Genomic DNA, 23,521 nt, shown 5'->3' on the forward strand with positions numbered 1-23,521 from the left:
ATGTTGTGTTTTGATCTATTCTTGATGGATAAAATTGGTCTTAAATGTTGATTTGATTTTCTGGGGATTTTTATTTTTTTTTTGATTTGGTGAAATAGCTTAATATTAAATTGATTGAAATTATTGAAAGCAGAAATATACGACAAAAAACCCAGAAATGCTTGATTATTAAACTAGTTGATTTTCTGGATTATTAATCTAAAATCCCAGAAATATACAGAAATCAATTTAATATCGATTATTAAACCAGTTGATTTTCGCGGGGGGGGGGGGGGGGGGTGTTTAAATGATATGCTTGTTTGGTTTGAGTGCTTAATCTCGTTTTGTAGTTTCATACTTAGTTTGAGTGTTGCTGTGAGATTAATTTGATTAAATCATTTATGTTATATTAAAATTAAATTAAGTTATACTCTAATTATGTAAATTTAATAATTTATGCAGGTGGTGGTATTGTTAAGGTGTTAAATATATATGATCAAGAGGAAGTGTTTGAAGATGAAGATGAAGATGAAGATGATGCAAGAGTGAATATGGGAGCAAACGTTGTGTGTATTGATTGAGAATTTGAGATTTGAGTATTGTTTTAATGTAATTTATGGAGACTTTATTAATTTTTCGTATTTGTCGTTTTTATGTAATGTACTATTCTAATTTAGAACGTTCTTGAAACACTTTTATTTTTAGTTTGAGAACTATGAGAACAGTAAAAGATATGTTGCATCTTTGGATCTTTTGCAGGATATGTTATATTAAATGTAGAAAATAGTACAACCCAAACACTGATATGGTAGGATATGTTTGCATTACAATAAAACCTGCTGTAAGAAAAATATATATTATATACGGGTAAAAGCGATTGGTGGATATCCACGTGGGTGGTGGAGCGGGTATGGTTATAGAAATGTATCCGCCTAGACGGGTGTGGACGGGTGTTATACCCGCTGCGGGTAGGTGATGGGTGTAAATTTTTTTGGCGGGTGCATGTGTGGGGGTCGTATCCGCACCGCCCAATTGCCAATAAACACTATGATCCACTAAAGAACATTTCCCTCCCGCACAAGACTTTTCTGCAACATCGATGGAGTCTTACTACACTCTTCTTCCACGAAAACTTCAGCATTTCCCCCCTTTTTCTATCTCATTTGCTCAAACCCATATCAGAAGGTTATATAATCCTCTCAAACCCTGCATTTTAACAAACCCAGCAGAATTTATTCAATTAAACTCAATCTATCGTGTACATTTAATTTTTTTTTTAATATGAAGTGATTTGGCAAAGTTTGTTCTTTTAGCTTTTCGTGTACATTTTCATCACTATAATAGTCCCAATTTCAGAAACAAAACAAAATTGTAAGCCTCATTTTAAGATCGTCTTGTCACATATTGATGTTTCTGGTATTACTCGCATATTTGATGTAATGCACATCAACTGTTTGATGATTTGACTCAGAGAATTATTTTTCAGGTAAGCAAATTTGGAGCTGGGTTTGTAGCCTCGAATTAAACTGAGAAATCATGAATTGCTTTTGTTATGGTTCATCGTCCCAAATCAGCAATGTAATGGAAAGTAGACAATCCCAACTTGGTGAGCGATAATGCAAATTCGTTTTTTTTTTGTTTGCATTTCACATGATTTGTTGCTGGAATTGTTTGAACAAAATGATAATGCAATGTTAGTTTGGAATTGTTTGGGAATTTGTTTTTGTTTATTTTATTTTTTTTGTTTTTGAAACGAATGCCCAATTAACAAGTTTTTGTTTGATTTACTAGCACTACCAACCAATAATGTATTGTACTATGTACTATGTCATTAGTAACTTCTGTTTGAGTGCAGCCAATAAAACTTATGTTTAAGGTGTCCACTCTTACATTTCCTTTAACTAATTTCCCTCCATTTTTCAAATTTTTGTTTTCATAACCCTCTAAAATGTTCCATTGAGCTCCAACAAAACTCTCTCTAAAAAATTCACCTTCTTTAAGCATGTGAGTAACAGATTGAAGACATTGGGGATTTTAGATTCCAAGTCAGGGTTTTGAATTTGGGGGTAATTTTTCAAATTGTAGAATATGGTTTTCAATTTTGGAGAAGTGATTAAATTTATTTTGGTTTTTCCATTTTAGAATCATGTCAAATTGGTCATTTCACTTATAAACAGTGTGAACAAAGGAATGAGGAAAGGAAGAGAAGAGGGAGGTAGTTGAAGCTGACGAGCAAATTAGTAAGTTGCTAGGTCAAATTTGGGAGCAAAGCAAAAGTGGGTCTCTTTAATTGACGACATTCTTTAACACCAAATCCCACTTAACTGTGTTCATTGAACAAAAACTCAATTTTGATAGTTGAATTAAAGGCTGAGGGGAAAAAACTTAGTACAACTAGTTGTTTCCAAAAGTAAATAACAAGTCTGCGGCTTCCCACGAACTCCCTATTAGTTTCTTACTGTTGTGATGTCAGATTGATGGAAAGTTTGTTGATTGTTCATGTTTTTGCTAAGAATTGTGCTATCGAATCCAAACTAACTGCAGCATCAGTATGAAATTCATCCTCCCTTAGTCTTTATGTTTCCTATAGGTTATTTCCAGCTGAAGCTGATCAGTGTCTCGTCTGAATGATGACTTCAATCGTGGACTCTACATGCATCTTTAGCTTAACCCAAACTAATTGCAACAGCAATATGAGATTCATCCTCTCTTAGTCTTTATCTGAATGGTGACTTCAATCTCTGACTATCTATGCATCTATAGCTTATTATTTGTAGGGTTCTTTTGTAATCCATAGAGTAAGAAGCCAATCTAATGTGAATCCTTCTCCTGAGTAGATACATTACCAAAAAAAAATAAAAAATCAATCACGTTTTTATTGCAGTTAACCAGTGAAATATTTCTCTGGAAATTGCTTAAATCATCAGCGTGCTTTTCTGGTGTAATACTCTGCATATGGGTTTACTTTTTTCTTAAGTAACATTATGTTTTAGTCAATTGAAAGGTCATTAATTATACACTACTTATCAAAGTTTGTATGGAATATCGACTATAGACCATCTTCAGTTGTCATCCTCTGTAATCTCTATGCTCGCCTTTATCTTAGATGAAGTACGAAGTAGGTTTTTAGACAAAGGATTTCAACTAATTAAGTGATGCTCCACCATTTTCTTCTTCAGACATCAAAGAACCTGACACAGCAGAAATATCTAACAATGACAGTGGTCCACTGACAAAAGTTTTTACTTTGAAAGAGCTAACAGATGCAGCAAAGAAGTGTAGTCGCAAATGCCCGATTGATGTAGGCAGCTTCGGAAAAGTTTACAGAGGGAAACTCGGAGAAACTGGAGAGGTATAAACATTGACCTTAGAATGCAATTTTGCACGTTTTTTAGATGAATTAAATTTTGTTGCCGATTTTTTCTTTGGTTCTTATCATATGTTTTCTTCTTGTTGGAAGACTAATATTGGATGATTTAATAGATCATAGCTATCGAGCAAGTAGATAGGAATGGATCATGAGGAAATAAAGAATATCTTACACAGGTGACGATGCTGAGCCTTCTTAAACATCCAAATCTGATCAATCTTATAGGATACTGTGCTGAAGGGAACAGAAGATTTTTAGTACATGAATATCTGCCTTTGGGATCCCTAGACCAGCATCTACACGGTAATCATTTGTCAGCTTCTTTTACATTGTTATCTGATGCAAAATCCAGCAGACAATTGTAATTTGTTATATTTATGAAACCCTTTACTGTACACCATATCATTTTCAATGTAGAATGTTGAAAATGCAGTGTGTAACTGTTTAAGTTAAGACACTGTCACACTCAGTCATTTTCAGCCAAAATCTAATTGAATATTTTGTTCAGAGATTGTAATCTGATTATTCTGAAGCTCAAGCATTAATCAACTTGAGTATTACCTCATACATGAAGAGATAACGGATTCTATTTTTCGAGGCACGATGGCACATAGCAAACAGTAACTAAATGCTTGATCTGATCTTATGCTACGTTATCATTCTGCATGGCAAATAAATATTACTTCGTGCTAACTTCTCTTGCGATTAAATTTGAAATTTCAGATAGATCATCCAAGCAAAAGCCGCTCTTAAGTTGGTATACAAGAATGAAAATAGCTCTAGGGACTGCAAATGCGTTAGAATATTTGCACGATAAAGCCGACCCTCCAGTCATCTACAGAAACCTGCAGCCCTGCAACATCTTACTAGACAATGATTTTAATGCTAAGCTCTGTGATTTCGGGCTATCTAAGCTTGGAGATGCTGGTGGTAAGGTCTGTAGGGATTATATTTCTGCAGGAATAAGGGGAACCGGTGGCTACATTGCACCAGAATACGTAAGAACAGGGCTTTTGACTGTGAAGGCAGATGTATATAACTTTGGAGTTGTTTTATTAGAGTTGGTCACAGGGCGAAGAGCTGTTGACATCCCAAGTCTAACTACGGAAGATAATCTTGTCTCTTGGGTTAGTTTGCGACTCCTTCATTTCATGTCCATTTAGTGGATTGAACTTTTGCACTCTTTAACCATCTAAACACAAGGTGTGTTACTCATTCATTTTGAGACGGAGAGATTAATTATCACAGCACTCATGTTGTACTGATTCAGTCTGTTTGTGAAGCTTACTAATTCATTAACTTTTGTGATTTACATGCAATCCATGCTGCAAATTTAATATTTGATCTTTATGACTGATTGAGAACAATGTTTCTTCTTTAGGCCCATCGGATATTGGAGAAACCAGGGAAGAAGTTTCCAGAGTTAGCTGATCCGCTCCTGCAGGGGAACTTTCCAGCTCGAGGATTCCATTCAACACTTTTGGTGGCAGCCATGTGTCTACAATATGACCTCAGAGCGCGACCAATAATGAGTAGTGTTGTCGCTGCCATCATGTACATCTCATCAGACAAACTTGATGAAAACATAGATTCCCCTCCTCTTTAAGCTCATAACTTGATGAAAGGTGCCAATGAATTTGACTAAGGATCATAGCGTTGAAGAGAACCGAGAACCCTTCAATTCTGCACCAGTTCATATGGACATCATCGTTCTGACTGAGTGTATTGTAAATAGAATGCTCTTCAAAGATCCCCTCTTGTGTATAACCAAGATACATCCTACTGTTTAGATGATGTACAGAGCAAGCGCACGTTTGTGAATAAAATAACATGGAAGCTCCACTTCTCATGCAATAAACCACACTTCAATTTGCTGTCTTCTGCTTGTTTTTTGCTATCATTTTTTTTAATACTACTAATTGACATGGCTTTAGAAGTACTTCTTTGTCACAAACCAAATGCATTTCCCATGTGTCTAAATTCCAATAAAGTAACGACATCTTTATGGATGGAAAAAAATTATCGTTGAATAAACCATAGATTATACAATTATCTGACTTAAACCCTTTTTAACAGGATAACAGCTTAACTGTCCTGTTTAATACTATTCTATCAGGGCCATTATTAATAGAGTAACAGAAGACTTTTCTGCCACTTTGATGGAGTCTTCTTCCAGGAAAACTTCAGCATGATCTCCCCTTTTCCTGTCTCATCTGATCAAACCCATACTAGACGGCCAAATTTGAAACCCTGATTTCAGAGCTGGTAAATCCTCTCAAACCCTTTGTTTCATGTTTCACCTAAATTCAATTTAATTTTTTCAAAATTATTACTATTAGCTTTGTGGGTATTTTTTTTTTTTTTTAGTTTTTAATCACTATAAAAGTTCCAATTTTGAGGAGAAACAAAAATTTAAGCCTCATTTTTAAGATTGTCTTGTCACAGATTGAAGTTTTTGGTATTGCTTGCATATTTGTTTTAATGCACATAAACTGTTTGATGAGTTGACTCATAGAAATTTGTTTCAGGTAAGCAAATCGGGGAACTGGGTTTGTTGCCTCATTAAACAGAGAGATCATGAGTTGCTTTTGTTGCGGTTCATCGTCCCAAATCAAAGCATTGAGAAGTAGTCAATCACAACTTGGTGAGTATTAATGCAAATTCGTGTTCTTGTTTTTTTAATATTATTTGTATACATTTTACATAAGTCGTTGTTGGAATTGTTTGAGCAAAACACTGATGCAACTATCATGGAATATCCATTAATAAGTTTTTGTTTGATCAGCACTACGCTACTACAAATAATATTGTACGGAGTGTGTCGTTAGTAACTTCTGTTAAAGAGGTCCACTTTTACATTTCCTATAACTAATTTTCCCTCCGTTTTCAAATTCTTATTTTCGTAACTCTCTACAATGTTCCATTGAACTCCATAAACACATATTCACCTTCTTCAAACATTCAAACACGTGAGTAACGAATTGAATTGGGTGCGTCATATTCCAAGTTAGGGTTTCCAATTTTGAGATAGAATTATGCAAGTGAAAAAATAAACAAGGAAAGGAAGAAAAGAGGAAGGTAGTTGAAGCAAATTAATAAATTGCTAGGTCTTTGAGAGGGATAGCAAGGAGTTGGCTGTTGGCCTCTTTGATGAAATTTTCTTACACAAATATTAAGTTGTGTTTTATTCACCTGATTTTCTATCTGAAATTAATCAATTATATGGACTGAACTGAAATTATTAAAACTTAACATAACTTATTTTAGTTGCAAATTGAATTTGGGTACGTAACCCCTTATTTATTTGAACTTATCAGAAATTATTTTTTCTGAATTAGAGGGAAATAAGCTGAACACAACAGGGGTCTTAGTTGATTGTGTTAGTCAAACAAAAAATCCTTTTTAGATAAGTGGATTTAAGGGGGGAAATACTTATTATTGGTAGTTGTTTCCAAATCAGTTGTTTAAATCCCATATTAGTTTCATACTGCTAGCTGTGTTGTCAGGTTGACAGAAATTTGTTGGTTGTTCATGTTTGTGCTAAGAATTGTGCTATCAAATCCAAACTATTTGCATCATCTTCGTGAGATTTATCCTCTCATAGCCTCTTCCCAGCTGATCATTGTCTCGTCTGAATGATGGATTCAACCCCCTACTATACATCTTTAGCTTAATTTTGTAGGGTTGTTTTCTAATGGATAGAGTAAGAAGCCTATATAATGTAAATCCTTCTCTTGGCTAGATTTTATTACTTAAATAGAAAATTGCATCGCAAAAAATATTCAAGCATATGATTTTTCTCAAATGGCTTAAAATATCAGCGTGATTTGCCAGTATATATATGGGCTCAGTCATTAATCAGCATTATGCTCCACCATTTTCTTTTTCAGACAACAATGACCCTAACACGCCTGGGGCTAACAATGACAGTGGTTCACTCATCACAAAAGGTTTTACTCTTCAAGTACTAACTGATGCAACAGACAACTTTAGTCCTGAATGCCTGGTGGACGTAGGCAGCTTTGGTAAAGTTTACAGAGGGAATCTCAGGGAAACTGGAGAGGTATAAATACGGACCTTAATAAGTTAATATGCGCTTTCTGCCAGGTTATTCTTTAGATGAATAAATTATGTTTACCATATTTTCTTTTGGCCCGAAGACTGAATGAAATTGGATCATTTAAAATTAGATTGTAGCTGTCGAGCATCTGGACATGAATGGATCAAGAGGACACAGAGAATTTCTTGTGCAGGTGATGATGTTGAGCATCCTACATCATCCAAATCTGATCAATTTTATAGGATACTGTGCTCAAGGAAATGAGAGAATTTTAGTTCATGAATATCTGCCTTTGGGATCCCTAGACCAGCATCTACACGGTAATAAATTTTTCAACTTATTTTACATTGTTATCTGATGCAAAGTCAAGGGACAATTGTAATTGTTGTACTTATGAAATCTCTACAACATATCCCCCACCGCCCAAATGAGGATATAGGAAAAGAGAAGAAAAGAAGATGTTTGCATGAGACAGTTTTTTTTAACTTCACTACAAAATTTCCCTCATTGCATGAGGGTCCATGGTTTTCAATGTAGAATCTTGAAGATGCAGTGTGCAAATAGAGACATCAGTTATTTCGAAGCAAAATCTAATTTTGAATCTAGAAAAGTTTGTTTGGAGATTGTAATCATATGCTCAAGCAGTCAAGCATGAGTCAACTTAAACGAGAATTGCTACATGATTTAACAAACTCTATATTTCTAGGCATTCACAGCACATAACTAAAAGCTTGATCTGATTTAATCCTAGATTATCATTTTGCATCATCGATAAATATTGCTTCAGTCTGACATCTCTTTTGATAAATTTTGAAATTTCAGATAGATCATCCAAGCAAAATCCGCCCTTAAATTGGTATACAAGAATGAAAATAGCTCTTGGAACTGCTAGTGCATTAGAATATATGCACAGTAAAGCCATCCCTCCGGTCATCTACAGAAACCTGAAACCCTCTAACATCTTACTAGACAATGATTTTAATGCTAAGCTCTATGATTTTGGTCTGTCTAAGCTTGGACCTACTGGTGATAAGGAACATGTTTCTGCTTCCATAATGGGAACCTTTGGCTACATTGCACCAGAGTACGAAAAAACAGGGCTTTTGACTCTGAAGGCAGATGTATATAGCTTTGGAGTTGTTTTATTAGAATTGGTCACAGGGCGAAGAGCTGTTGACATCACAAGGCCATCTAAGGAACAGAATCTGGTGTCCTGGGTTAGTTTTCAATCCTTTATTTATGAAAATAAGACTGCTTCCTGTTCATTTCTTACATCTAATTTATTCATTTTTATACTCTTTAATCACCTGAACACTAGCTATGTTACTTGCTATTTTGAGATGGTGTATTTGTCAAGCTGATAATTGTGCCATGATGGCATTTTAGCATCACTGCAGGCTACTGATTCAGTGATTCATACTAAGTTCCTCGGCGTGAAAACTCCATAATAGCTTCTAGAAAGAACCCTGTAACCTTCTGTCTTTTTTGCTAGGGCATTTTATATTATTTATATGTAATCCATGCTGCATTGCTTTACCTTTGGAACTGAATCTTTTGAGGAAAAACATTTCTTATTTAGGCCAACCGGATAATGAAGAAACCAAAGAAGTTTCCAGAGTTAGCTGACCCGCTCCTGCAGGGGAATTTTCCAGCTCAAGGATTCAACCAAACAATGGCGGTGATAGCCATGTGTCTTGAAGAAAAACAAACAGCACGACCAATGATGAGTGATGTTGTTGCTGCCATCAAGCACATTTCGTCAGAAAAACTTGATGATAACGTAAATTCTCCTCCTCTTGAAGCTGGTGTAGAGTCTAATGACTTGGTGAAGGGTGCTGATCATGGAATATAGTGACGAAGAGTAAAGAACCCTTCAATTCAGTACCAGGACACCATATGGACAGCATCATTTTCATTGCATTGTAAATATCATGCTTGTTTTCCTCTCATTGTAGATTTCCACTTGTGTATAACCAAAGTTTTATTTTTATTTTTTTGAAATGGTAAGAAGAAAAGGAAAAGCACTAGGAGACCCTCATCACGAGGGGAACACATAATGCATACTTGTGTATAACCAAAGTACATGTAATAGCCTAATATTTTGTGATTTGCTGAGTAAGCGTATGATTTGTGAATAAGAGAAATGATATACAGAGAGTTAGTGACAGTAATACTAATTGGCAATTGTCCATCTAGGTTATGCTCCATTTTTCATGCAAATAACCCTGTCTTTTGGCTGATATATTTCCAGTAACTGTTATCAACCTATCATTTCTTGATGACTACTAGTGTCAACCTATCATTTCTCAGTACTGTTCGTCGTACTCATATGTAATAAGGGAAATGCAGATGATTTTACAGCTTTATTATTAGTCTAAGGGTTCTTAAGTAATTTAGCTTAGTAGCATCTTTTCTGTTTTGCTAGAATAAATATCTACCTAGGATCATGTACTGATCTTGTCCTTTTCTCTTTAAATCATGTGCTGTCAGTAGACAGGTGGCAGGGTAATGATGAGAGCCGTTGTAAGGGTTTGCTCACTATATAAGCTGTATTGTGGGCTTAAGGCCTAAGTAATGAAAGCAGCCTCTTCCTTTCCTTCTCTCAAATTCTGATCTTAATCTGCTGCATTTACACTTGCAAATATAAGTCTTTATGGTATCAGAGCAAGGAAATGTGAAGTGAGATTACAGATTCAGAAAACTATTTCTTGGAAGTGTGTTTAATCTGTTATCATTCATTCTTCTTCTTTACTTATTTTCTTCTTATCTTAAATCTTCTTCAAAATCATGGCTGGAGGAGCCATATCCTACAAGGAAATGCAAAGTCCTTTGTTTTTGCATCCATCTGACGGCCAAATGCCAAACCACATTGAGAAATTGCAAGGTGCAGCTGATTATAGATCCTGGAAACGCTCTATGGAGATTCATCTGACATCAAAACGCAAGCTGGGGTTGGTTACTGGCACAGTGGCTAGACCTACAGATGATGACGCAACAACAGATAAGTGGGATACCTGTAACTCTATGGTAATCTCTTGGCTCACTAGCTCTCTTTCTGATTCAATCAAAAAGTCTGTGTTGTATGTTAACAGTGCTAGAACTGTTTGGTTGCAATTAGAGAAACGCTTTAATCTGACTAATGGGTCTCGAAAATACAGATTGAATAAAGATTTGTATGAGTTGAAACAACATAACAATTCTATTAGTGACTACTATAATAGCATGACATGTTTATGGGAGGAACTTGATTGTATGAACATCTTGCCTGCTGTATCTACTAGTACTAGTACTAGTGATATTACAAAACTGTTAAGGGCCATTGATCAACAGAGGGAGGAATCAAGGTTGTTTCAGTTTCTTAATGGCCTAGATTAATCTTTTAGGCCACAGAGAAGTCAACTTCTTATGTTGACACCTCTTCTAACCGTGGAAGTAGCATGTGCTATGTTGCAACAGGAGGAGTCGCAAAGAGAAATTCTTCACTCACCTAAGTTCCATGGTGGTGAAATGGTTGCTATGTATAGCATAGGTACTGAAAGATCTATGCAGTGCTCAGCTTGCAATGGAAAAGGTCATACAGCCGAGAGATGTTGGTCAGTTATTGGATACCCAAAATGGCATCACAAACACAAGAAGCAAGGTGGAAGAGGGTCTGCGAATACTGGATCTAAGTGGAACTCGGGGTCTAAAATGGCTGCAAATGCACAGGGATCAGGATCAGTTGCAGGGAGCTCAGTTAACACGGCTGGAAATGTGTTGGGTTTTACTCAACAACAAGTGGAACAACTGTTAAAATTGCTACCTACATCAGCTAACTGTGTGCGAAAAGGCTCCGAATCAGATGATGAAATAGATAATCATTTCTCAGGAATGGTGAGTAGTTTGTCTGCAAATGTGGTTGTGACTGATTGGATAATTGATTCGGGAGCCAGTGACCATATGACCCCTATTTTCTCTGAAATAATCCACCCTATTCCAGCCACAAAACAGATCAAAATAAGTCTACCAACTGGTGCAACAACATTTATTTCACACATTGGATCTGTGAAATTGCACAATAGTCTTGTGTTGGAGAATGTCTTGTGTGTTCCACATTTCCAACATAATCTTCTATCTGTCAACAAGTTGATGAAGGATAATAACTGTCAAGTTATATTTTATCCTGATTATTGTATCATAATTGATTGCCAAACAAAGGCACTTAAAGGCTTGGGAAAAGCAAAAGATGGGTTGTATTATTTGCTAAATGTACCTCTTGCTGATGCAACTTCTCAAATTTCTGCTATGTCTCACTCAAAACAATGCAATACTACCAGAGTCACTTGTTCTTCTCTCTCCACCAGCAAAAACTCACAAAATCAGTACACCCTATGACATCATAGGCTAGGGCATGCATCCTTGTCCAAACTTCAACATGTGCCTTGTGTTAAGCCTTATGTGAATGACAACACTGAAATCTGTATAACTTGCCCCTTGGAAAAGTTTACAAAGTTGCCATTTGCGTTAAGTGAATCTCGTGCTCTCGAGCAATTTGAGCTAGTACACATGGATATATGGGGACCATATAAAACACCAACTAGAGGAAAGTTCAGGTATTTCATGACCATTGTTGATGATTGTACTAGACATACATGGATCTATCTTATTCAATATAAATCAGAGGCACTGTCAACCTTGCAGAGTTTTCAGAATTATGTTTACACCCAATTTCAGAAGAAAATAAAAATTCTCAGAACAGATAATGCATTGGAGTTTGATGATACTCCGTGTCAGAAATTCTTTGCAGAAAGTGGCATTGTACACCAAACATCTTGTGTCAAAAGACCTCAACAGAATGCCAGGGTTGAACGAAAGTATAGACATGTTCTTGAAATGGCTAGGGGTTTGAGGTTCCAATCTGGTTTGGCTTTGCAGTATTGGGGGGATTGTGTGATGGCTGCTATGCATATTATTAATAGGTTGCCTACTGTTGTTCTTAACAATAAGACTCCATACGAATTACTTCATAAAAAGACACCTGAGTACGCTCACCTCAAAGTGTTTGGATGCCTCGCTTTTGCATCTAATCCAGATACTCATCAAGACAAGTTCACACCAAGAGGTGTTCCCTGTGCCTTTTTGGGTTATCCATCAACTCAGAAATGTTATAGGCTTCTAAATCTTCTCACGATGAAGATTTTTGTGTCTAGAGATATGACGTTTCATGAACATTTGTTGCCTTTCAATCCAAACACTGATCCAACATACATGACACCCCTCCCAGTTTCTTTACCTATTTCACCTCTAACCCAAGAGATTTATGATGATCCTTTGATACCCATGGAAACTTGTGATGAGCATATCAATGCTCCAATAATAGATCCTCAACAACAGCAGGCAGACCCTATTGTTCAACCAGCTCTCAGACAGTCTACGAGACCAAGAAAACCACCAAGTTGGGGGAAAGATTATGTTATGCCAATTGCAAATCTTGCCCAGACAGTAGTTGAACCGGAATTTTATGCATTTGTGGCTACAATAACCTACTCAAAGGATCCTGTTACCTTCAAACAAGTTGTGCCTCATGCTCATTGGGTTGAAGCCATGAATAAGGAGTTGGAAGCCTTAGAATTGAACAACACTTGGGAAGTTATTCCACTTCCAATGGGAAAGAAAGCAATAGGTTGCAAATGGATATTTAAAACAAAATACAAGTCTGACGGCATCATTGAAAGACATAAAGCAAGGCTGGTCATTCTTGGGTGTAAGCAAGTGTTTGGTGAAGATTATAATGCTACCTTTGCTCCAGTAGCTAAGATGACCACAGTAAGGGCACTTTTGGCTGTTGCAGCCATGGAAAAGTGGGAAACATGCCAAATGGATGTTACAAATGCATTTTTACATGGTGACTTGGCTGAAACGGTATACATGACACTTCCTAAAGGATACAGATAAGGTCGAACAATAACTACACAAATGTATGCAAGCTAAACAAGTCTCTATATGGTCTGAAACAGGCACCTCGACAGTGGTTCTTAAAGCTTTCTACAACATTGCAACAATTCGGGTTTGTTCAATCCAAAGCTGACTACAGTCTCTTTTCAAAGTTATTTGGCCCTCATTTCACTCTAATTCTCATCTATGTAGATGATTTACTCATCACGGGAAACAACAACTCTGAAATTATCAAACTAAAGTCATTCTTATCAGATTCTTTTCACATGAAAGATCTGGGTCCAGCAACATATTTCCTAGGTCTTGAGATTGAAAGATCAATAGATGGTTTCTTTGTTTCACAAAGAAAATACGTGCATGATTTAATGAAACAACATGGAATGCTCAATGCTAAACCACTGAAGTTGCCTATGGACAGTCACACAAAACTTGCTCCGGATAAAGGAGATGTTTTGCATGATCCAACAGACTTCCAACAATTGATGGGTAAGCTAATTTATCTGACAGTCACAAGGCCAGATATTGCCTTTACAGTTCAGATTTTGACACAATTCATGCATAGGCCAACTACAGTCCATATGCAAGCTGCCAAGAGGTTACTTAGATATCTAGTTGGAACAATTTCTCAAGGTATTCTTCTTGCATCAACTTCAGCGGCAAAATTAACAGCCTTTTGCGATAGTGACTGGGCTAGTTGTCCTACAACTAGAAGATCTACTAAGGGATATTGCATATTCCTAGGAAGATCTCCGATTTCATGGAAGGCGAAGAAGCAAAGTGTGGTTGCAAGATCCACTGCTGAGGCAGAATATAGAGCTATGGCTCTTACTGTGTGTGAAATTACTTGGTTACAATCCCTTCTGAAAGATATGGGGTTATCTAATTTGTCACCTGCTTTGCTCAAATGTGACAACCAGACTGCTATTTCCATTGCTGCCAACCCAGTAATGCATGAAAGAACAAAGCACGTGGAAATTGATTGCCACTATGTGCGAGATATGGTCAAATCAGGGAGGCTAATCACTAGTCATGTTCCAAGTTCAGAACAAGTTGCTGATATTTTCACAAAGTTGCTGACAGTTAATCAACATCAGTTTCTTTTGAACAAGCTTGGAGTTTCAGCCCAACCTCACTCTCAGCTTGAGGGGGAGTAATAAGGGAAATGCAGATGATTTTACAGCTTTATTATTAGTCTAAGGGTTCTTAAGTAATTTAGCTTAGTAGCATCTTTTCTGATTTGCTAGAATAAATATCTACCTAGGATCATGTACTGATCTTGTCCTTTTCTCCTTAAATCATGTGCTGTCAGTAGACAGGTGGCAGGGTAATAATGAGAGCCGTTGTAAGGGTTTGCTCACTATATAAGTTGTATTGTGGGCTTAAGGCCTAAGTAATGAAAGCAACCTCTTCCTTTCCTTCTCTCAAATTCTGATCTTAATCTGCTGCATTTACACTTGCAAATATAAGTCTTTAATATGTATGTTTAAATAGCTGAGGGAGATAGAAATTATCGAACTGTTTGATTCCAGTAAGCTAGATTCCAACATATGCATTGTGATTTGTGACTAGAAGTTTTAATATCTATGCATTTTGGTTTTAAGTGTACCTTAACTGATTCATTTTGGTGCTAAAGCTGAGTAAATTATTAGGAACACATATTCTCACATAATTTATTTATTCATTTTATTTATATTTTTGGCAGAAGGGGAAACAAACAAAGCCACTAGTCTCTTCTCCTAGCTTGTACAGCCAGATTGTGAGCTCTAGCCATCTACACTAGGAATCAAACAGTTCGATGATTTCTATCTCCTTGGGCTTTGAATCTCGCTAATCCGCTCCATGCAATCCGTATGTTCTCCGATTCTATTATTATTCTCACATAATGATACGACAATTTGAATATGGGATACATGTTTTAAATCAATAAGGAGTATTTTATAAAATTGGAACACATTTTTACAATAACAAACTAATTAAAGCATTAGAATTTTTTTTGTACAATATTACAAATAGGGGTATATAGCCATATAGGTTATGATTTATCGTACACAAACCACAAACCAGTATCGTGAATTTAGTACGTTTAGTGACAAAATTTAGGCTATTTCTCCAACTATTTTCTACCTTTACTAGATTTTTCTTTTCTTTTAAAAGACATCAAAGTGCTCCACTAATTATGATTAATTTGAATTTTTCATCAATGTGCAACATGCCCAAGTCCCATCCAAGTAGTTAGTCTTCCTCCTCAATCCTCATGTTTAACTTCTTTAACGAATTATATAATCAACCTTAAAATTAAGTCAACCCATAAAATGACAAAAAGGGACTTGGATTCTTCAAAGTATTTCTAATTTAAAGGGCAGAAGGAGTGGTAAGTCGCAACCATGATTTAATTGATAACGTTTCTTCCTCCCTCCAAGGGTCCAACTACTATATTTCAATTTCCATCTGGCATTGTTATTTTTTTTTCAAATTATATAAAACATCATCAACTTGTTAACTTTTGGTGAAAAAAAACTTCAGGCTGTTTCTGTTAAAATTTATATTGTCACTGCCGACATATATACGAGATTACGAGTATACAAGTATTAAAATAAACGTTTACGTATGCAATTACATTCCTTCGATAAATGAGATTGCATCAAAAAAGTTCCTTCAATGAGTTCAAATCTCTCAAATTTCAATTCTCTCTCAAACTATTACGCCATTGTTGTCTTACAACAAAAAATATACGGAGTACTAATGTAAATTAATCTTAAAATCAGAATTATTTTTGTGACTGAAAAAAACAAAAGAGATATAGACTAGACTTTTTATCGTCCTTTATTTTTAATAAGTAAAAATAAGTCGAACAGAACAAACTACCTATTATCATTCAAAATATATTAGACTTAATATATCTGCAAATGTTTAGTTTGTACGGGTTACAGGCCGTCAACGGTTCAGATTAAACGGGCTGTAAGCGGTTCGGATTAACCGGGTTATGGGTTGAAGCAGTTTGGGTTGTAAACGGTTCAGATGAAACGGGTTCTCCTCGGGTTGAGACAGTTCTGAATGAAACGGATCAGGTCATTAACTGGTTTCAGATCCGTTCTGTTCAAGGTGCCACGGATCAGATTGCCGCAAAACGATTTGTTATTGGGTTTCGGATCTTAACCGGATTAGTATGGTCGGGTCGTTTCAAGTTCGGATTAAATATAATCGGATCGGATCGGATCGAATTTCAGGTTACAGCCCATGAATTATTAATGGTATGAATTTTAAAACGATTAGACTAACCCACCAAATTTAACGGTTCCCTTAAGCACTATGTCTTGATATCCAAGTTACAAGTCGAGACATCACTTAAGCCATATACAAGTAATAGTTACTAGCTTAAATGATCAACTTTACGGTAGTAATGTGTGGATGTGACCATGGTTCCGTACGATTACCAGAAAATGAATGAGTAAATAGGTCTGGAGGTCCATTAACTTTGCCAAAATGAGCAGTTAAGTCCCTCAAGTTTCAAAAGGAGCATTTAGGTCCCTCAAAATGGATGGAATAAGCTATTTTTATTAACACCGTTACATTTTCCGTTAAGTTCAATTAAATAATAATAAAACTGATTTTAAATAAAGGGAAATCAATTTACATGTGTATAAATGATTTAAAATAGCTTCTTTTGATTTTGACTTAGCTTTTTCAAGTTACTTAGCCTTTTCATTTGCTTTTTCACCCTACACATTTCATCATAACAGAGCAATTTAACCCTATACATCTACAATAAAAAGTAACAAAATATATTAAAAGAGATGCTAAAATATTTTATCTTGATTAATTCCGAGAAAGAAAAAACTGAGATCTAATCCCCCCAAACAAATAGATTGATCATTTGGTGGAAGATGGCAGTGTATTCCATTGAACAATGATATAGGGATTACAATATGATCGAGTCCTAATTCATTAATATGACTAGAAGTCTAATATACATCAAATATCCCAAGGCAAAATCCTATGAGATATCTAAGTAGTTAAAAATCAAGTGTCGATGTGATTACAAATAGTTCTTACACTTAACTTATTAAACACAAAATCACAACATATATTAATAAAGGATAATCTAGTTACATGACAATGGTCCTTCCCCACTGTACAAGGCTAGTAAATACCCGTTGCCAACCCAATCCTCAAAAGGGTAATACACTTGAACCATAACATAAGACCAACCGAGTAACGGATACCATTTATGCACAATTTGATCCGACTCACGTTTGTTCGGCCCGGGATACAGACATTCTGGGATACAGACCAACTGTCTCGCGTACCTTCTGTTCACATGCCATCCATTCGTTTCATGTACTGCTTGAAGCCTTGGTTTGATGGCCATCATCTAGAACTCTCGAGGTGAGGCCCCACGAGGTGGATCCCTTCATAACACGCCTTTGTCGAACCCAAACTTCACTTCATCGAAAAATGATTTCCTCACCATTCGATGATCTGCTTTTCAGGATTCTCCAACATTCACAACCCCTTTGAGAATGACTCAACAAGGGGTCATGGAAGCATGACATTGGAAGGCTACTTAGACAGAGAAACTACGGTCGTGTTTTTTTTATGACTAATTTTTATTTTCTGATATGGGGGGTGATATTTGTATACGAAATCTTCTATGGTTAAGAAGATATTCATTGTGTTGTGATGAATTGAAAGGAAAAAAAACTGGGTTGTTGAGTAGAAGAAGAAATATATATGGAGTATTGAATACAAACCAAGATATAAGAGATGAATATTGTTGTAATGCTTTAAGCCAACCCCCTTGTGTTTATATAGTCAAGGAAGACCAATGGAAGATAAGCTGTTTCTCACATCTCAATGCTCCTCATTAAATACTTGGGAGTAGTTAGTAGACCAAGGAAGACCAAATTAAATATAGTCTTGTTGTAATGCTTTAAGCCAACCCCCTTGTGTTTATATAGTCAAGGAAGACCAATGGAAGATAAGTTGTTTCTCACATCTCAATGCTCCTCATTAAATACTTAGGAGTAGTTAGTAGACCAAGGAAGACCAAATTAAATATAGTCTTGTTGTAATGCTTTAAGCCAACCCCCTTGTGTTTATATAGTCAAGGAAGACCAATGGAAGATAAGCTGTTTCTCACATCTCAATGCTCCTCATTAAATACTTAGGAGTAGTTAGTAGACCAAGGAAGACCAAATTAAATATAGTGCGTCTGAAATGCAACTTGTATCTAATACAAATGTTTAAATTTCCAGAACAGTGGATACATACTCCGTATATGTGCCTAGTTTGAACACATACTCCGTATTAAGGTTCATTACCTTACTCGGACGAAGCTCTTTTACGTCCTCTTATCTAACGAGTATGACCATTAATTGAATTTCGTTAAATAATACTCTGATGAGCGAGCTTAGCTTTGAGACGAGATAGAACACAAAATGAGGCTCATTAAACAAATCAGTTTGGACATGATCTGAACACAAACATGCTCGTTCATGTTACAAGCTCGTGAACAAGCTCGTTTATGTTCATTTATTTAATTAATTAGACGGGCTTGAACACACATCTAAACTTGATAAATAAATTAGATTCAGGAGCATGAAATATTGGACATATCGGTAAGTGCAACGTCTAATTGTAAATTGTAACAAAATTCATAATTCACGTTCTACAAAATTTTTAAGTGTTTTATTTGCCATGGAATGTTAAATACTCTGTTTTTTGAGAGCCTCAACGGCTATATTTTTGTAAAAAGCTAACTGAAATGAATTTCCCTTTATTTAATTATTGGTAAATGGTAAATGTAACTGTTTTTTTGTCGTTTAGTGCCTTTTATTTAGTTTCCTTTTAATTTAATTGAATTTTAACGGCCGTTAGTAACAGAAGTCAAAAAGCAGTGGTTTCCATCCATTTTGAGGGACCTAAATGCTCCTTTTGAAACTTAAGGGACCTAACTGCTCCTTTTGGCAAAGTTTAGGGACTTGCAGATCTATTTACTCGAAAATGAATTAAGTGGTGGGGTAGGGATCAGAGTAACGAATTTACGCGCCAAATCCCAACGTATATGGCACCCACGTTATTTCCAAACTTCCTTCTTTAACATCCCTTCCTCCATTTTTGCCGGATATACCAGCCAACAACTTTTTGCTCTATCTCTTATTATTAGCAAAAAACAATTAAAAAAAATATTCTCGAAGAAGATAACTCCTTTCCACTCTGATCAATCCCTAAATATTTTGCTTATCTGTTTTCATTGTTGATTTCTTGATTATATTTGATCAACTTGAATCATCTGGGTTGATTTTAATTTTATGAAAACTTTCTGCACTTCATCTCAATTAATGGTTCCCAATTAGTTTTAATTTCTGGGTTTTAGTGGGTCTAAATTCATATTTCTTTCGGAAATTATCAACCATTTCACCCCAAAATCCCAACAATTTTTTTTGAATTTTGAAACCCCATTGTTTTCTTATTAAATCTTTCGTTTTCCATTTCCGAAACGTGGCTTTCATGTTGATTTCCTCAATTTTTGACTTTTGAGGAATGAAATACGTTTTCTTCTTTTGTTTCCTTCCAAATTTTGTCAATGCTAACAACTGCATACATCTTGTTTGACAAAAGTCCCCAACCAAAAAAGACATTTTGTTTTTGACATTGACAATTTTTTTTCTTTTATTTTTGAGATTTTGTATAGTTTAATTTCTGGGGTTTTCCAGAAAGGGTGAGAAATGAGTTGTTTTCCATGCTTTTCATCGAAAGTAAAGAAAGCAACAAGTAGGGTCAATAGCAGAAGGGTTCAAGCCCCTTCTAATGCCCCTTCTGCGCCTCGGGTTGGTAAGCTCCAATATCACTGCACCTGTTGTTCTGTGAATTGCTTCATCACATTGCATCATATTACTTCTGTATAGACTAATCGGATTAATGTATAAGTTGAAGTAATTTCGTGGTCTGAGTCAATAAAATGTTAATGGTGAGAAACTTTGATTCGAGGTTAATAGTTGCATTTCATTGCTGTTTGTTGCTAGCTTGTCAATCATCATTTGCTGGTTTTAAGAATATCTAACAATGGTTTGGCAGATATTTTATTATACTTCTGTTTTTATGCTGCAGAAACTCAGGGAGCTAGAGAAACAACAAATAATAATAAGAACGAAGGTAAGGAAAATGGGGCAAACAATATTGCAGCACAGACTTTTACTTTCAGAGAGCTCGCGACTGCAACGAAGAATTTCCGTCCAGAATGTCTGATAGGTGAAGGTGGGTTTGGAAGAGTATACAAGGGCCATCTTTCAACTGGACAGGTATAATTTAGTTGTCAATTCTTCTATGGTCTTGCTGATAAATGCTTCATTATTCTCAGGTGAACCTTTTAAGCTGATTTAAGAATGTTTGATTTCAGATTATAGCAGTAAAGCAACTGGATCGAAATGGGGTGCAAGGGAACAAAGAATTTCTTGTTGAGGTTCTGATGCTTAGCCTTCTACATCATCCAAACCTGGTTAATCTAATAGGATATTGTGCTGATGGAGATCAGAGGCTCTTGGTGTATGAATATATGTCTTTGGGATCTTTGGAAGACCATCTATTTGGTAATCATTCTTAATAGTAATGAAAATAAATTACATTGTCGTATTGGAGTTTACCTGTACTAGATTAGCTGATTTTGTGTGTATTTTGCAGATGTTCCGAAGGAGTTAAGACCATTAGATTGGTATAGTAGAATGAAAATAGCATTGGATGCTGCCAAGGGTTTAGAATACCTTCATGATACAGCAAACCCTCCGGTCATCTACAGGGACTTGAAATCATCAAATATCTTGCTAGAGAAACACTTCCATGCTAAGCTCTCTGATTTTGGACTAGCAAAGCTCGGTCCTTTAGGGGAAAACTCGCATGTTTCTACAAGAGTTATGGGAACCTATGGCTATTGTGCACCAGAATACCAAAGAACAGGTCGACTAACAACTAAGTCCGATATATATAGTTTTGGAGTTGTTTTACTGGAGCTAATTACAGGACGAAGAGCCATTGACACCAAAAGACTAAATCATGAGCAGAATCTTGTCACTTGGGTGAGATCTTGCTTCTTTTTACACCCGCTCTACCCCCTGTACTTATTTGGCTACTTGTAGTACATTTCATTGGTTTATAATCTATGTCAAAAAGCCTCAATCCTAATATCATTGGAAGACTAATACAAGTAGTTGCAGTAGTATTTATCGTCTCACAAATAATTGTAGAAAATAGTATAATCAGAAACTAAGTTTGCATTCCTGCAGTTAGGAGTTCAAATTTTATCATAGGAATAATGCTGCAAGATAACATTCAGACAGAGCAGTCACAGGCTATCAGTCTGTATTGTCAGCCTGCGGTTTAAAATTAATCCGAAGCAGATAGCTATTATTTGTATAAACTTCTAGAATCTTAACTAACATTAACCAGTTGAATGAGACAGGATGTCAACTATCTTGAAAAAATGGCTTGACAAGTTAAACAAAAGATGGATTTACATTACTGAATTTGTGTCTGTTAAGAAATTAGCATGTTAAGATTATTTTTTTCTTGAAACATGAAAGCTTCCTACAATATGCAGTCTCTTACATGTGAAACTTGAATGCAGGCACAACCATATTTCAGTAATCCTGCGAAATACCCAGAGTTAGCTGATCCTCGTCTTAATGGGGAATTCCCAGTGAGGGGACTAAATCAAGCAGTAGCAATAGCAGCCATGTGCCTTCAGGAAGAAGAAACAGCACGGCCCTTTATGAGTGATGTGGTGACCGCAATCAATTTCCTGACATCGGACTCCAAAGATTGTTATACTTCTCCCCTTCTCTCTGAGTCATCTCCTGTCAGTGATTACAATGAGTGTAACAGCCAACAAGTTCAAGAACAACGTGATCAAAGTGCTCAAACACGTCAGCAAGCTTTAGCTGAAGCAATGGAATGGGGATCTACTCATACTGCTCTTTCTCGGGCTACTAGCTATAATTCATCCTCATTGGAGACATAAACCTTTTTTTCTTTTTTACTTTTTTTTTTGGGTCCTATGGTTTATCTTTGCTACTTGTAATGCAAAGTGAAACGCAAGGAAGTATAACAAATCTGCTATGAAATGTGCAATGTGTGTAGATGTTTGGGTTTTGCCAATTGCGCAGTGTTTTTCGTTTCGAGGATACAATTTGCATATATGAGAGGGAAAGTTGTGTGTTCTACATTTGTGGAATTGTTTTGGACTTGTTTTAATGCAGGAGTGCTAAGTACTCCTGAAATTTCAATCTGCGGGACAGAATGCTCAATTTTCTATTTAAGTTTGTAATTAACATCTTTGTGATCGGGACAATAAATCCTCCTATACTTGTGAGTACATAAAGTACATAACTAATACGAAGAATTTTTCGGCAACTTTTGTGTAAGACCGTCTTACCGAAAAAACCACTTTGATTGTTTAACTAATTGGTTTCAGTGTTTAACTAATTTGTTTCAGTGTTTAACTAATTGGTTTCAGTACTTAACTAATTGATTAAAGTGCATAACTAATTGGTTTTATTGTTTAACTAATTGATTTCATTACTTAACTTTTATGACACCAATGTAGTCTTTTGTGTAAGACCGCCTTATATAAAAGTTTGTATTCCGAAAGAAACCAACTTCTGAGTACATCATAAAGTTAGAGGTACAATAGAAACTTCTCTCTTCTTTCGTGTGATACGGTGTCTATTCTTTCCTCGCACCTACTCTTTCTTCCTATGCTAAAATCTAGAGTTAGCAAAGTTGATAAGTAGTAAATGATCTCACCAGAGGCCAAATTCACCCAATGTACGTTAGAGCATCAATTATAGGCTAACTCTTAATTTGCCCCCTCTTAATCTCTCTCCTGATACACCTCATCACTACCTCTTAACAAGAGTTAGCTACCAAAAACATTAAGAAATAGACTACCTCTTAAATACTACCTCTTATATAGTTTTTTTATATTTTAAATTTTATTTTTAATACAAAAAAATACCAAAATACACCACATTCTTCCACATCACCCCCTCTTATTTCTAAGAGCTACCTCTTATTTAGAGGATGTCCCAATCAACCTCTAAATAAGAGGTAGCTAAGAGTTACTCTTAGAAATTCTCTCTCCTTAAGAGGGGCTAAGAGGGAGCTATAATTGATGCTCTTATGTA

At 35.9% G+C, this 23,521-nt stretch overlaps 3 protein-coding genes across 5 annotated transcripts; all 3 read left to right on the forward strand.

Moving 5' to 3' along the window:
- The first annotated feature begins 871 nt into the window (after window positions 1-871).
- LOC110775506 (probable serine/threonine-protein kinase PBL7) lies at window positions 872-5,227 on the forward strand. Its single transcript, XM_056831553.1, has 6 exons — window positions 872-1,164; window positions 1,466-1,585; window positions 3,159-3,331; window positions 3,526-3,652; window positions 4,073-4,476; window positions 4,731-5,227. Exons 2-6 carry the CDS (start codon window positions 1,516-1,518, stop codon window positions 4,953-4,955), a joined length of 999 nt encoding a protein of 332 aa, XP_056687531.1. The 5' UTR covers window positions 872-1,164; window positions 1,466-1,515; the 3' UTR covers window positions 4,956-5,227.
- A 135-nt stretch (window positions 5,228-5,362) lies between these two features.
- LOC110775505 (probable serine/threonine-protein kinase PBL26) lies at window positions 5,363-9,580 on the forward strand. 3 transcript variants are annotated; one of them, XR_008923427.1, is made up of 7 exons: window positions 5,363-5,614; window positions 5,878-5,993; window positions 7,240-7,412; window positions 7,540-7,729; window positions 8,232-8,626; window positions 8,796-8,877; window positions 8,989-9,129. XR_008923427.1 is itself a non-coding variant. In XM_021980106.2 (6 exons), the coding sequence occupies exons 2-6, from the start codon at window positions 5,927-5,929 to the stop codon at window positions 9,259-9,261; spliced, it is 1,098 nt and encodes a 365-aa protein (XP_021835798.1). In that variant the 5' UTR covers window positions 5,363-5,614; window positions 5,865-5,926; the 3' UTR covers window positions 9,262-9,580. The 3 variants fall into 3 exon arrangements, 2 of the variants coding, with proteins under 2 accessions (XP_021835798.1, XP_021835797.1); XM_021980106.2 differs by lacking the exon at window positions 8,796-8,877 and having other exon boundaries at window positions 5,865-5,993; window positions 8,989-9,580; XM_021980105.2 differs by lacking the exon at window positions 8,796-8,877 and having other exon boundaries at window positions 8,989-9,580.
- A 9,865-nt stretch (window positions 9,581-19,445) lies between these two features.
- LOC110775511 (probable serine/threonine-protein kinase PBL25) lies at window positions 19,446-22,524 on the forward strand. Its single transcript, XM_021980110.2, has 5 exons — window positions 19,446-20,177; window positions 20,454-20,644; window positions 20,743-20,932; window positions 21,024-21,415; window positions 21,964-22,524. The coding sequence occupies exons 1-5, from the start codon at window positions 20,072-20,074 to the stop codon at window positions 22,354-22,356; spliced, it is 1,272 nt and encodes a 423-aa protein (XP_021835802.1). The 5' UTR covers window positions 19,446-20,071; the 3' UTR covers window positions 22,357-22,524.
- Window positions 22,525-23,521: the final 997 nt, after the last annotated feature.

Source organism: Spinacia oleracea, chromosome 6, assembly GCF_020520425.1.
Source record: "Spinacia oleracea cultivar Varoflay chromosome 6, BTI_SOV_V1, whole genome shotgun sequence".
NCBI classification, from domain to species: Eukaryota; Viridiplantae; Streptophyta; class Magnoliopsida; order Caryophyllales; family Amaranthaceae; genus Spinacia; species Spinacia oleracea.

Bases quoted from the DNA above. Each gene is read 5' to 3' on its own strand.
- LOC110775506 (XM_056831553.1), top strand. From the start codon at position 1,516: ATGAATTGCTTTTGTTATGGTTCATCGTCCCAAATCAGCAATGTAATG. The intron at 1,586-3,158 runs GTGAGCGATAAT...TTTCTTCTTCAG, and splicing joins AAGTAGACAATCCCAACTTG to ACATCAAAGAACCTGACACA. The intron at 4,477-4,730 runs GTTAGTTTGCGA...TTTCTTCTTTAG, and splicing joins AAGATAATCTTGTCTCTTGG to GCCCATCGGATATTGGAGAA.
- LOC110775505 (XM_021980106.2), top strand. From the start codon at position 5,927: ATGAGTTGCTTTTGTTGCGGTTCATCGTCCCAAATCAAAGCATTGAGA. The intron at 7,413-7,539 runs GTATAAATACGG...ATTTAAAATTAG, and splicing joins ATCTCAGGGAAACTGGAGAG to ATTGTAGCTGTCGAGCATCT. The intron at 7,730-8,231 runs GTAATAAATTTT...TTGAAATTTCAG, and splicing joins CCTAGACCAGCATCTACACG to ATAGATCATCCAAGCAAAAT.
- LOC110775511 (XM_021980110.2), top strand. From the start codon at position 20,072: ATGAGTTGTTTTCCATGCTTTTCATCGAAAGTAAAGAAAGCAACAAGT. The intron at 20,178-20,453 runs GTAAGCTCCAAT...TTTATGCTGCAG, and splicing joins CCCTTCTGCGCCTCGGGTTG to AAACTCAGGGAGCTAGAGAA. The intron at 21,416-21,963 runs GTGAGATCTTGC...ACTTGAATGCAG, and splicing joins AGCAGAATCTTGTCACTTGG to GCACAACCATATTTCAGTAA.